At 49.5% G+C, this 14,050-nt stretch overlaps 5 protein-coding genes across 5 annotated transcripts; 2 read left to right on the top strand and 3 right to left on the bottom strand.

The window, feature by feature from the left end:
- Nucleotides 1-3,487: 3,487 nt before the first annotated feature.
- On the top strand, nucleotides 3,488-4,048 carry ANOM_000015 (uncharacterized protein; the record flags this gene model as incomplete). The annotated part of the gene is made up of 2 exons (XM_015545273.1): nucleotides 3,488-3,499; nucleotides 3,554-4,048. 2 exons carry the CDS (start codon nucleotides 3,488-3,490, stop codon nucleotides 4,046-4,048), a joined length of 507 nt encoding a protein of 168 aa, XP_015412443.1.
- A 486-nt stretch (nucleotides 4,049-4,534) lies between these two features.
- ANOM_000014 (uncharacterized protein) lies at nucleotides 4,535-6,604 on the bottom strand (the record flags this gene model as incomplete). Its single annotated transcript, XM_015545272.1, has 4 exons — nucleotides 4,535-4,971; nucleotides 5,030-5,151; nucleotides 5,207-6,128; nucleotides 6,187-6,604. The coding sequence occupies 4 exons, from the start codon at nucleotides 6,602-6,604 to the stop codon at nucleotides 4,535-4,537; spliced, it is 1,899 nt and encodes a 632-aa protein (XP_015412442.1).
- A 641-nt stretch (nucleotides 6,605-7,245) lies between these two features.
- Nucleotides 7,246-8,205, bottom strand: ANOM_000013 (sulfotransferase domain-containing protein; the record flags this gene model as incomplete). Its single annotated transcript, XM_015545271.1, has 1 exon — nucleotides 7,246-8,205. The coding sequence occupies one exon, from the start codon at nucleotides 8,203-8,205 to the stop codon at nucleotides 7,246-7,248; it is 960 nt and encodes a 319-aa protein (XP_015412441.1).
- Nucleotides 8,206-8,971: 766 nt separating this feature from the next.
- ANOM_000012 (indoleamine 2,3-dioxygenase) lies at nucleotides 8,972-10,369 on the top strand (the record flags this gene model as incomplete). The annotated part of the gene is made up of 2 exons (XM_015545270.1): nucleotides 8,972-9,288; nucleotides 9,337-10,369. 2 exons carry the CDS (start codon nucleotides 8,972-8,974, stop codon nucleotides 10,367-10,369), a joined length of 1,350 nt encoding a protein of 449 aa, XP_015412440.1.
- An 85-nt stretch (nucleotides 10,370-10,454) lies between these two features.
- On the bottom strand, nucleotides 10,455-12,363 carry ANOM_000011 (uncharacterized protein; the record flags this gene model as incomplete). The annotated part of the gene is made up of 5 exons (XM_015545269.1): nucleotides 10,455-10,743; nucleotides 10,803-10,893; nucleotides 10,949-11,165; nucleotides 11,243-11,994; nucleotides 12,057-12,363. The coding sequence occupies 5 exons, from the start codon at nucleotides 12,361-12,363 to the stop codon at nucleotides 10,455-10,457; spliced, it is 1,656 nt and encodes a 551-aa protein (XP_015412439.1).
- Nucleotides 12,364-14,050: the final 1,687 nt, after the last annotated feature.

Here is a 14,050-nt window from a genome sequence, read left to right as displayed (position 1 = left end):
CCTTTGAACCCTCCCTGATAGCTACAACATGAAGCCAAGGTTTCTTCTGAATTGGTTTTGATCGTGCCCAGTGTCAGACATTTTCAGTCAGCAACAACCTCCTGGCACGGAAGGAGGTCATACTTGCATCTCTATATCAACCCAATCATTCGGATACGCGAGCCCTGCGTCGTCTGGAAATTCGCCAACTGAGGGAAGATCATAACTCCCACTCGTGATAACAGTTGACTGCACGGCATCCGGAGATGATTCGTCATTTTTATCTCGTTGCTCCGGGAGTAGGTCTGCGCCTATAGTGGGCCAGGGCCCCGATATCTCCATTAAAGAGCTAAACTCGTATTCTATTTGTGGGCTTGGATGGTCCGGTAATATTTCCATGTTGGTGGCGATATCGGGTTGGCTTTTCGACTGCTGTGACACACAAATGAATTTATGAATTCGTTAAATGAATATTCACTCCTGGCCAACGGCCCATGGTGACGTTGAAAAACACTCACACAACTTTCTCATTCGTGGTGATCTTTTGGCCATAGAGGTCGAGTTGAGACTGGCATGTCAACTCTCCACTGGAGCCTTTCTTCAGATCAACTAAAATATCACATATCAGACTGGCCTCTACTATCTTCCATGGCAGAACGATCCTCAGCAAGTTGAATGATGACGGTGTTGCCTGGTTGTTAAACCGACCGAAGAAGCCTTCCATAGCATGAATCAATATCTGCCACTCTTGGCCATGGTTCCAAGCTATTGGCAGCCCTGCTGGTGTAGGATAACAAAGCTTCGTGTGCAAGAAAGCTTGTACGGTGTATAAATTGAGGATGTTTGGTGGCAGAGACGCACAGGGTGTGGAGAGCACATCCGCACCAAGGGATTTGATATGCTGTGGCAGGTTGTCACGCCACGATCTCAGGGCTTTCTTGCAGGCTTTATTCTGTTCCTTCGTGCTGGCAACATTCCAGTCATTCTTGATACAGAGTAGTTCTAAAAGTTTGACAAACACAGTCAGTGTATGCATTGGCGCCGCAAATTCCGACATCGCAGTCCCCACGCCTGGTAACAGCACGTCTTGAAGATGCCACGGTTCCCATTCCTCATTACCCGCTTCATCCATGGGAAGGAATGCCTGAATATCTTTTGATCGAATCCAAGGAGTAGTCTCAGTATGTGCTGATATGAGAGTATCAAGGGCGAAACACCCGAGCCAGGCGCGTCGATGGTAGTCGGTTTGGCACTTGTCGGGCTGATCGAGTTCAATGCGCCTGGCCAGCAAGATGGCCTGTCCAATAATGACGCGGGCGATATTCCATTCGCAGCAGGAATAGTGCACTAATCCAAGAATAAGAAGGGCTTGTACATGCCCTAGCGAATAGTTATCTTCCTTTTCCAGTGGTATGGCCTTCCTAGCAGCTATGTACAGTTGATTTGGATATGATGTGTATCTGGGGAAAAGGGTGTCTTGGTTTATCGAGTGGTCCCGTATCATACTTGCATAGGTCAATATAGCCCATAGCAGTGCAGTCTCCCCAGTATTCCGTTTCCGTACTGAAGGAATAGGTGAGGTTTTATAATAAACGAAAAGGCTTCTGTATACCGTATGGCGCTCAACTATCGGTAGCCAGCTGTGTACCAATGAGAAGTATCGGCTCAGCAGCTGTATTGGATTTCGTGGAAGCTGGGGTAATACATCTTGCGATGCCTGATCGGAAAGTATGGATCCCTCCTGATTCTGCTGGGTAGCAGGACTGTCATTGCCGCTTGTTTCCCTTCGAGCCTGTCTCGAACATTGCAGGCAAGTAACTCCAAATGTGGTGTTAAATTGGCTCTGAGGTGTTGGAGGAGGAATATCAAGGGAGCTCCAAGTAAGGTTGATATCTTTCCCCTGTGTAGATAGATTCAATGGTGGCGTTGTCAGGTCGTCATCATCCATATTGTCATGGGCCGATAGTAGACCGTCTATCGCGTGGGGAATTTTGCTCGATTTCCAACTCTCCTATGGTGTCTCCCCACCATTGAGACCATCCTGTATGTCCTCTTGGATCCAGAAGCGCCTCGCCTAGGTGTTTGCAATGAGCTTCTCGACAGTAGTCTCGCTTCCTTCGACTGACTGAAAGATTAACCCCATCAGACATTCTAGAGCACGAACATAGCCCGTTCGAAGGCCCCGTCGTCGAATCGCCGTCCCGTATGAGCACGGCTTATCGGCCCTGATGCATGTATCGCATTGGGGCAGGGCTCCATTACACTTGAGCTTGCCGTGGCGGCATCGATCACAAGCCTTGGATACTCTTCGTCTTTTATGACGGCGTGTTCGCTCGTCCTCGTCAGTTGCCGGCATGCTTTCAACTGTACTCTGGTGTGTCTCCCTATGAACGGTTAGATTGACCTAAGCTGGCTCACTGTTGCTATTTCCTGAATTGGGTGCAACCATTCCGTCACTGCCGTCCTAGGAAGCTCGCTGTTTTCTGGATCTGCAAAGGCTACGCTCATTACATACTTGTCACTCCTTCAGCGAATATAGTCGCATACTCCGCTGATCCAATGAGGTCACAGATCAGCCATGTCCCCACGTTCTCAGCAGTTGCGTCTGGTCAGAAGAGATACGGTAAATCACTATATCCGAAACCTTGCACGAAATCACAACTTGTTCGAGGGCATGCTGACTATGCTCACGGACCCTGGCTTCGGAGGGGCTAGTTAGCATGGCTTTGAAGCAAGTGCATTGTCCTAAGCTTAGAAGCTGAGCCCGCCCTGCCACGAAGCTCATCGGTAGCTCGAGTAAGGACAAAGATCGTACTGAACCGCCCGCACTTACATAACTATGTGACCGACGGTCTAATTCGTGATATCTACAGATAACGTTACTGTATTACTCTCTTCTTTCTTGTCCCAGACTTCTAAGCCGAATTAATTTACACATGAGGTACTCAATGGATTCTCAATTCCAGTATATATTCGATCGCTGTTACGGGTGACTGGAAAAGATATGAAAGGGTGAAATCCCAAGCAAGGACGCAAGGAATCGATATCTAGCATCCCTTATTAAGGACACTATTCTGCCCATATTGTAACGATCCATCTGCCAGTCTATTGTTTCATTAGGGCTGTCCACCGATACATACGATCTCGATGGGAGTAGTGGAGTATGCCGGGCGGGTAAAGCAGAATAACCGCCCTACACCATAAACCTAACCACGGATAAAACAACCCCCACAGGGCACTAAAGGAAAACGAAGTTCTTAGCCGTGGGGTTTAGCGCTGCACGGAGACTCTTCCGCTGCTTAGTGAGGTGAGTTGTATGCTAGACCTACTTGCGAATGGTAGGTGGCATTCCTGCTGACCTTGCGGTTTTCGTGTCTGTGTGTAGTCTGAAGCGTTTGGAACAGGAGACTACCGTATGCACGTTGAATTTGATAGAAGGGCAGGTACATATAAGTATGTTCGTGTTTCATCTTTCCTCGAAAAATTCCCCATCACACCTTGCTTCAGCATGTCGCAACCTGTGAGTGATCCAGTGTAGCCCACTCAGGGTAAGCTTCTCATCACAGGCTTTTAGACTCACAATCGCGTCTTCAACCATGTGGCCATCTCAGTTCTTGACTGCAAGGCAGCATCAGAGTGGTACACTGAGGTATTCGGTTTTCAGTTAGTCGGCAATCAAATTCACCACATCGCGCGCAGCGAACGGCCGGACGATCCCATCTTCAGCATTTACCCCGCGTCACTAAACGAAGTCAAGATGGCCTACATGACCACTGGGAATGGCGTCGGTTTTGAGATCTTCGAGTTCTGCGATCCCAAAGCATATGTACCGGAAACGGCATTCGAATATCACAGAGGGGGCTTCTTCCATGTTTGTGTGACTGACTCAGACCCGGACTCTCTCGCTGCTAAGATGGTTCAAGCAGGAGGGAAGAGGATTGGGTCCACTGTACACCCGGTGAGAGACGTGGTCTGTCTGTATGCCGCTGATCCATGGGGGAATGTTGTGGAGATACTCGATGCTAGCTTTGACCGAATGGCCACTATGGCGTCAGCTGGGAAGAGATGATCGCAGAGTGAGGAACAGTCGCATGAAGGTTCCTGATATGCCAACAGAACTGCTCTTCAGTGGTCGTCGTGTCTGGAAATTCAATCATGCCGGAATATGTCAGATTTCAAATATGGATTAGTCTTTAGGCTCATGAGTGGATTATCGTGTATTTTCGTTCCCTACGGTGTTTGTCGCCTCCTTACCTTCTGTGTGCCATCTGAAGAATGGATATAAAGGTGAGAGTGAGCAGCTTCAGCAGGGAACGAGAGAGGCTTGGCAGTTACGACTGATGTTAGATAAATGAATGTACAATCTGGTTAAAACAAATGATGAAATGCTGTACATTGAGGCCTGTTCCGGCCTGGACTTAGATACCAATCTCCTGCCTTGAAGAGGGTATAACGTCAATTATACACGCTTAAGCACTATTAACTACTTCTACTATGACACAGTCCCAGGCCATGAAGACCAAAAACTAGAGATGGTCTACCTAATATGTCCTCATCAACCCCGCATCCCAGCCAAATCCCACGCCTTTTCCGGCGTCGCTTCCTGCAACCCACTCACATCCCAAACCTGTACCCTCTCATCCCAATCAATACCAGAAGGAAAGTACTGCTTAGCAGCTTCGGCAGGACAAAACTTGACAGTCCGCGTCGTTGGTACACTCTCATCGTCATTGAGAATCCGTAGCAAGCTTGGCTGTTTGTACAACGACAAGGAACATGAGAGATCCTCACGTAAAGCCCTTAGCGAAAGAGCGTTCTTGTTCCCATCTTGGACCGGCAGATTGTCCCATCGCAGACGAACAATCGCTGCAACGCGACAGAATGTATCTGGGCCAATGACTGGGAGGACATATGCCTCCGAGATGTATGCGAGCTCGCTGAGTCGCTCCTCCACTTCGGAGGTTAGGACTTTGTAGCCGAAAAATCGGATGACTATATTAGATTAGAATAACAGAAAAAAAATAAAATTCAAGTCTTGGATTCGGCTTACCGTCACTTTTTGCCCGACCCTCAATCACGTAGTCCTGGCTGTCAAGGTACGCGAGGTCTCCAGTTTTGAAGAAGCCTTCGTCGTCAAACATGGCCATGGTCGAATCGGTATCGCCAATGTAGCTATTGCGTGGCATGAGCAAGCGTAAGGTCACAAGACTTGGGGGAGGCCACTTACTGGGAAAAAACGTATGGGCTCTTCACCAGCAATTCGCCATGCGTTCCCTGCGACAGTTTCACGGTCACTCCTGGAACTGGCTGTCCGATTACTCGTTTCTGCCTGGCGTCAATCTCCCGGTCTGGGTTGGATGGATGGAAATGGATACTCACGTCTGCTGGACTCCCACCGGATGTTTGCAATGGCGGTAACCCAGTCTCGGTAGTATTATAGACCATGTCCAAGCCATGGTCATTGCGGAGATCCTGCCAAAACTGCTTCACGGCTACGCTTGGCATCCCACCGGTGCATTGAGCAATCCGTAGCCCCTCAGCTGCCCTCATATACTCGTGTACTACCTCAGGAGGAAGCAGTCTAATTTTGTCCTCAAAGACCTTCATCATCCCCTGCCACACAATCGGCTGACACGCGAGGATGGTGATATCGCCCTCGCGCAGCCGATTCCACAAGAGGTCTGGCTGTGATCCGGGAGCGAAAATCTCCAGGCGCACGCCATTCGGCAGCATCGACAGGAGCGGACGTGAACCTGCCACCCAGAATACGGGACGGTGGATCAGGATGACGTCGGTATCCAGGGCGTCGCAGGATTCAGCTAACCCGTAGAGCAATTTTCGGGTGTGGACGACGGCTTTCGGGGGGCCAGTGCTGCCCGAGGTGAAGAGGACCAGGGCGGGTTGGCACGACGGAAAGCTGAAGGTTCTCGCAATCGAATACTTGGCGTCGTGTGTGGTTGGGACGCTCTGTTGGACTTGAATTGCAACTTGCTTCATGAACGCCGCGTCCGTATCGTTAACACTTTTTGTCTGGCTGGCATACTTCCTAATGCTCGCGGCCAGATCTTCCATCTCGGGTGCTACCAGCAAGCACGCTGCATCGCACTTGTTGTAAAGATACAGTGCCTCCTCTGGAATTAAACCCGTTGCTATTGACCATGTCAGCCAATTCCGTCATATAAAGTCAATGAAATGAACCTATCTTACGCAGAACAACCGCAGCAGCCCCAATCGCCGCTATTGCAAGCAATGCAAGAATACATTCATAACTCACTGGCGTCAAGATACATATCTGCACCGATTGGCCTCGAACGACTCCTTTACTCCTATCCACGATACATTCTGGTAGGGTCTCACAAAGTGTTTGCCGCAGGACCGATACATCCTGGAGCAACTGTGTGTAGTCGGCTTGTACGTGACGCGCTGGATCATTGACCACGACCCGATCGGGGTAGCGGGCTGCTGTGGACAGCAGTCTCGTGAAAAAGGGGTCATTGGGGAATCGCCGGTGGACTTCCAATGCTGGATGGTGTCGGGGAGCAGGAGTGGATAGAGAGAAGATGCTTTTCACATAGTTGACGATGTTTATATCAATCGAGGTCCAGACTTGTTTGAGGCCCCACATCACTTTGGCACGCAGGATCTGTAGCTTAGCGAATTATTTCCACCGTAGTCTCCGGTCGGCTAGTTAAGGAGGCAACCTTCGCTAGCTAACACTATTGTTATAGTTAACTAGCTGATGTTGGGATTACCTAAGAAATTGAGACGAATGTTTACAGCATTGCTTGCATGTACAGCCCCTTTACCGAAATACGCTATAGCATAGCTTCTAAATAGTCCAGCTACACGAGATCTACTTCCTATTAGTAGTACTCAATTCATATCCTCCTCAGCTGAAGCCCCACCCTGTGGGGACCTTCCAGATTGGCGGTATTTAGCGCAGTGACTTGGTTTTCGAATCTCGAGAATCGAGACGAACCGCGCCGGAATCGGGAACTCCCCGAGATTACGACAAGTTAAACTCGCGAGGATCGACACCAGACTTGACTCGATCAGAAGAACAACAAGACAATGAGTACCCTGTGCATTCATGTTACAAGCAAATAGTAAAGCATAGAGGGTGGTGAAAGGTGCCGGGCTAACTCCTCCAGGCTGTTGTTGTTAATTCCTGTCACACTACGGTGCACCTCCAAGTCACTGGGGATTTGGTATGGATCCGATAGCTATATTGACCGACAATGCAATGATAGACTATGAAACAAGGAATCAGAAGCTCAGTCCAGACGAGCCCATTTTGTTCTTGTACAGCAAATCAAAGGCTTCACTTTGCGCCACCGTAAACTGGTCCTTCCACGAACCACTTTTGCCTCGACGGAAATGCTCGCCGTGGCTCAACTCCTTAATTTCACCCAAATCAGTGAACCCACTGGCCTTCATGGCCGAGAAACTGATTTTCCCCTTAATACCATCCAGCCTGTCCGGCGTCATCTCAACACCCAAAAACGCCGCAATCTTGCACACTTCCGCCTCTGGGTCCCTCTTCAAGTCCTCATATGTGAGAAACAAGATATTGTCGGCATGGCGATGTTCCCACCAGCTCAGAACATGGTCGAACCAGTCGCCACGGTGACACTGGCCGTTCATAAACATTTCCAGCCAGTGGTCCCACTCGCCGGAATAATACCCACTCCAGCTTTTTTGGCGGTCGAAGTGGAAACAAGACACGCACGTGTCCTTGGGATTGCGCGCAATGTAAATGTATTTGCAAGGATTTTGCTCGGGAACTCCCCCCAGCGCCATGTCGTATGGCATATGCGAGGCAAAAATCCGCGGCCGAGGCGCGTTCTGCACTTCCTCTTCGGTCCGCTGATACAACCATCCACTTTCTAGCCAGTGGAAGGAGTCTCGCAGTTTGTCCTTGTCGCCGTCGCTACCGGTCAGAAGAACCAGGATATACGACAGCCATGTGGAGCCGGATCGTGGCCACGACACGAAGCAGATATCTGTTGACTCTGTTTTGAACCGGCGAGTCATCTCGTAGCGCTTGGGCCCAATAAATGGAGGCACGACTCGACCGTCCAGAATGCGGTACTTGTAGCCATGTTCACCAATCTGAAGGTCCTCCAGGTTTTCGGCATGCTCTTCGTCGTTGTACTCTAGTACAGCGAATTTGTGCGATTTGGTTTCATTGTGGGAGGGATGGCTGTCGTTGGTTGCTGATGGCATTGTAGATCCAAGTTATCTGGTCGAGCACACAGACAAAGGCAGATTGAGAAAGTGGTGAAAGAAGGTGTCCATCTCTGGACGGAGCTGAATTATATAGAATATTTACATAACACTGTGGGTAAACCTGGAGATAAGATTTATCTCTAGGGTGACAATCCATAAAGTAAAACAAAAAATACAGAGACAATGTACTGGCAGTACGGAGTACTACGAGTGGAAATAATGAGTAATATTTGAATAGATCATCATTATTACCTTCCTGGAAGTAGGAACGATCTGCCGATAGTGGATATCTGGGACCACAAGGGTTGCCTCTAGTCGAGCAGGAACCACGCCAAGAACGCCGGCTGGGAGTATAAGTGCCACCATTCAGCCGCTGCTGCACGCAGCTTCGGATACCAGATTGTCCTATCGGCATCGTCATGAGTGGATATGATAGCTCCACTACTCGTCACGATCGAAGCGGTGTGCCTTGTGTGAATACGATTTTGAACCGCTCTTTTCCGAGTGAGGTAAACCGGAGTGTACCCCTTACCTGGAGCCGACAGGTAAGAAACTGCTGGGGCAGCGTCCATATTGTGGATAGAAGTGCTCCAGAGTTACGGCAAAGGATGGTCGGTCTAATCCATCGGCTATCCGATAGCGTTTGATGAGTTCACATTGAATCTTCGGATTTTCAGCTCCCCGGGCCAAGCCAGACAGTTTATCATGGCCAAATATCACATAATAAAGATGGACAAGCCCAATTTGTGACTACTATCATACAATGCTCGCAGCTCCCATGCGAACCATGGAGTGTAATAGCATTCCCAATTTGTCAGACTACGGCATCAGCCCGGGGTTAGGGTTTCTGCCCGCCGAAGCTTGCCTGGAACGGCTTCCTCATCCTTACTATTCACCATGGGAGAAGCTGGTTGCATGCCTACCAGTGTTGCATGAGAAGCAAGAACTACGCGCCCACATCGAACAGCTGCCCATATTAACAGTATCATGGTTGGCGAGCCTCGAGAATGGAGGCGCGCGTATGTCTGTCTTGTGTTTATGCTACATGGGTATATTTGGGGAGGAAGCCAGCCACGGACGGTAAATGGTGCCAACTCCTCCATAACATAGTATCTCTGGACTGACCAGGTGTTCGAAGATCATCCCCCCATGTATCTCCATCCCACTCCTGGCCATCTGTGACCGCCTCGAAGTACCGCCCATAGCAACATTCGCAGGCCTCTGTCTGTGGAACTACCGACTAATCCGACCCGATGAACCAACCCATAACCCGGAAGACCTCCTTGCCACAGCCACGTTTACTGGAGACCCCGATGAGGAGTGGTTCTATCTCATCTCCGTGGCGATTGAGGCGCGAGGAGCACCAATGATCCCAGTGATGGTGCGCGCAATTGCCGGGACCCATGTCGAAGACACCCAAACAGTCATGACGTGTCTGTCCGCATTGCGCGATAGTCTACAAGAGTTGGGAGACCTTCTCGATCGGATGTATGAACGGTGTCAGCCGGCCGTCTTCTATCATCGTTTACGGCCCTTTCTCGCCGGTACCAAGAGCTTGGAACAGTACGGTCTCCCCGATGGCATTTACTTTGATCTTGGGACAACAAACGCAAACACCAAAATGGGATCACTGAAGCTGCAATCCTACCGTGGAGGAAGCAATGCCCAAAGTTCTCTAATTCAGTTTTTCGATATCGTTTTGGGGGTGGAACACCCTGCTTCACCTGCGGCTGGCGGAACAACGCAACAGAGCTTCCACGACGAAATGCGCGGATACATGCCTGGTCCGCATAGAAGGTTTCTCGCAGATATAGCCCGAGTGGCGAGGGTCCGAGAATATGTCCACGCCTGCCGAGGGTCACATCCGGATCTTGTGGCTGGTTATGAGTCCTGTCTGCAGATGCTTAATAGGTTACGCGCGAAGCACCTCCGCATAGTCTCTGACTATATCATTAAAGAAGCACGAAGAGGGAGTGTGGATGGTAGTCATAACTCGGGGGCAGTACAGCCTGCGTCTAGAGCCAAGGCTGCGGATCGAAGGTTTCTAGGCACCGGCGGCACGGATCTCATTCCATTTCTAAAAAGGACCATCGATGAGAGCGTCGAGCCTTTGCGGAAGCTGGGTGTGCGCGGACAGCGACGGACTACGAATCGGGTATAGAAATCGGGAAAGGCCGCCTTCCTATTAATGTAGAGATATAAATAGATTTAAATGGGTGTGTATGTGTGTCCTTCTATATCATTTCTTATGAGGTACTATTACTTAAACCAGCCCAATCCCACGCCTTGCGTGACCCCGTCTGTGCAGTATTCTCGTCCCAAACCTCAACGTTCGACAGCAATTCAAAGTCCTGGGAAGTAGGAAAGAATTGGCCAACCGCTTGCTTCCGAAGAAACTTACCGCTGACTGCTGCCTTTGGAATTTCCTCGCCGGTTTGCAGAATGCGTAGCACCGTGGGAAGCTGATACGCTGCCAGCTTGTCTGAGAGATCGGCCCGAATAGCGTTCAGGTTCTTCTTGCCTGCTGCTTCTGGGCTGTCATCGACGAAGCGGACCAGCGCCGCTACTCGGCCGGCAGTTCGGGGGTCGGGCACGGGGAGAATACAACCTCGTGTATGTAGGGGAGCTCGTTGATGTGGATTTCAACTAGTTGGATGGGGACTTTGTAGCCGTAGTAACGGGCGACTGTTGAATTAATTAGTTCAGGCTCATTCCAATTGACTAGTGGCTGGTAGCTTACAATCTGTAGAAGCTCGACCATCGAGGACGTAATCGTCACCAACGCGATGTGCGAAGTCACCTGTCTTATGGAATCCTTCGTTGTCAAATGCGGCGCGGGTTGCCTCCTCGTCGTCGAGATACCCTGAGAACAGAAATGGGCTCTTTACAAGAATCTCTCCGGAATCACCTTCAGAGAGTTTTACCATGACACCGGGGCGTGGCTTGCCGATGCAACGCTGAAATAAAACCATGAGCAGGAGACCAGAATATGAGAGTGAGCTTTGAAACAAGAAGAATAGATGAAGAAGAAAACAATAAAACTTGCCTCGAGATCAATGTCGGACAAATTGTCCGTCTCCATAATTGGAGAAGCGTGTTCTGTGCTCGCATAGCAATTTTTCAGCGGCCAACCGAGCATCTCTCGCCAGAAGCGCAGAACTGAAGGTGCTGTAGCAGAGCCGCTGACCCGTGCAACACGCAAGTTCTGGATCCCACGGGTGTATTGACTGAGTTCGTCTTTGGGGAGCTGGCGGAGATGTTCTTGGAAGTACTTAGCCATGCGCGACCACACTGGCGGGGTGCAGGAGACGATGGTCACGTCGCCTTTGCGCAGACGCTCCCACAGGGCTTGGGCGAGGTCGTCCATTGCCACTTGCTGGAGGGTTTCGACCCGAGAGCCGTTCAGCAGTTGCTTGAGTGGAGGCATTGCGCCGGCAACCCAGTGAATCGGACGGTGACTGAGAAAGACCTCCCCTGAAGGATTCTTGGGCGAGGAGTGAAAAAGACGCCGGGAGTGGACTGCTCCCTTCGGCGGACCAGTTGAGCCTGACGTGAAGAGGATCATACTGGGATGATCCGGCGGAATGGTCAATGCTTCATCGATGACAGGGACGACGCCCGGGGTTTGCTCCGTCGTGATAGGGACCACAGTGACTTCCAGGCCTTGATATGCCGCATAGATCTTGATCTCCTCGGCACGGTCCATGCATTGGGAACCTGCTAGAATGCAAGTAGACGTGCATCTTTGTAGGAGATAGTGCGCTTCCTCTGGCATTATGCCCATTGCTTCATCTTGCCGTTAAAACACTCATCGTTGGAACAAGGATACATGTCCAGAGAATACTTACAAGTGGGCACCACCGCCGCACCGAGACTGAGAGTAGCAAATGCAGCGACAAAATACTCGTAGCCTCCTGGTGCAATCACCAACAATGACGGCATATTGCCAGCGACAAGAGCTTTCTCGTTGAATTTGGTCTTCGGCAACGAATCGTATATCGACCGTCGCATGGTCATCATGCTTGCCAGAAGCTGTGCCGCATTTGCTTCCACACCCGACGCTGAATCATGGATGACAACATGCTGGGTGTGCTTCGAGAGGTGTAGAAGCTGTGCAAAGAGCGGCTCATTTGGAAGAGTGGTCTGTTGGTTCATTATCATCACCTCTGCCTCTCGAGGTCAAAGTGCTATAGCTCTTTCTTGCTGTATCGAGTAACACAGCTGAATCAGAAATAAGTTTCACAACTAACTAACAACATTCCCAAATTATGTAATTTAGTGGATTAACTAACTAGTTAACTAGTACACTAGATTGAAAAGTCTCTTTATGACCGCTTCTAGCCTCTAGAATTAGATAACCGAGGAGTGTCGATCGAACCCCACTACTCAGCTCATTTTACCGAAACCCATCGGTTTAGAGAAAGTTTCTCGCTTCAGCTGGAGAGTTTCACCACTGTGATCGAATCGGCGTGGTCAGGTATAGACTCTGGACGGAGTACGGGGTATTCTCATACGCAGCTGAATTACGGATCATATTGTTACCCCTGTCGGACTAGGTGGCCAGTTAGCTATCTTGACTAGATACAACTTGGAAGGGTTTGTGAGAAGTCGTGCCGCTAGTGGAGTGTATTACTATTTGTAACATGCATACAATTCGGTTTGTAGACCACCTATATCATCATTCAATGGTTGAAGGAAGATTACCACTTGATGAGGGTGCCATCTGAGCCAAATTTCCCTCTTTCAAACTAACCTGCTTCGCTTTAGGGATCTCAGGTCTTGTGCGGGCTGACCATGTGGAGACAGTTACCGAAGATCTTAAGAGCAGCACCAGCATGGAGTTATTGCCACGTCCTATCGTTTTGGCCTCTTCCATATTAATTATGGTTGGAAACTCAGGTACTGTACACGCGGTGATACGGATTGGGCAGCATCCTACGTTATTAGCAAACTAGATTGCTGCAGTGCCAACAATGCATGCCAACCATGAAGCAAGTGACATCCTCCATGGGCATAGAAAGGGGGGACGTGGTAAATAAAATGGCTGGCGCAATGAAAATGTGGTGCACTCCATATTGCCCTGGCTTGTTCAAAGCCGGCGCTGCAAATACAAGGATGCGGTCACCTGGCTTGAATTCATCCTCTGCCTTCTCTTGATTTAATATCAGTTCCAAAAAAAGTCGTATCCTGCAACAGTGTTGTTGAATGCAACCCTCACATGGTTGTTCGGCCGGGTTTATGCCGGAGAGCTTAACCACCACATGAACCTCATTTGAGAGGGGCTTGTAGACTTCGTCCACTGTGTAAATGTACGGTTCGCCATTCTGGTTGGTGAAAATCTCCCGAGTAGTTGGCATTGTTTTGTTGATGCATCTCGACCAGGGGGCTTTTCCGTGTGGCTATCAGGGCACGTCGTAAAAGCATCCAAGCCAGAGCATATATAAAATATCATCATAAACTCTGGCCTCGAGCGAACAGGTATAAGCAAAAGCTGGTGTGGGAGGTAAAAGACCCTCTGTTTCTGTTCGGAAGTCGATATTCGGTTTTCTATGCCCTCGGCCTCATCAACTCAGGTGGAATTCATAAGAGTAGCAATCAAGTGCCTGCAATGATTACAATTTCAAAGTCTACGTATTCGACATTCTCACAAAGATAAGTATACCGGGTTCCGGACATTGTGAATAAGACAAATATCAATTATTCCTATCTAAAAAATTCTATCTCCACAACTACCGATCTAGCGCGGAGCACGTACAGATTGTTATTCACACAATGGGCTAGTAGACTAAAGATTCTGTTTTCCTATGTCTAATAATGCCTATATTCAGCTTAGTAGTAAATT

The sequence above is a fragment of the Aspergillus nomiae genome (assembly GCF_001204775.2).
Source record: "Aspergillus nomiae NRRL 13137 chromosome Unknown contig00002, whole genome shotgun sequence".
NCBI classification, from domain to species: domain Eukaryota; kingdom Fungi; phylum Ascomycota; class Eurotiomycetes; order Eurotiales; family Aspergillaceae; genus Aspergillus; species Aspergillus nomiae.
The sequence above is the reverse complement of the archived record's forward strand: the minus strand, read 5'-3'. Positions and strand labels throughout refer to the sequence as shown.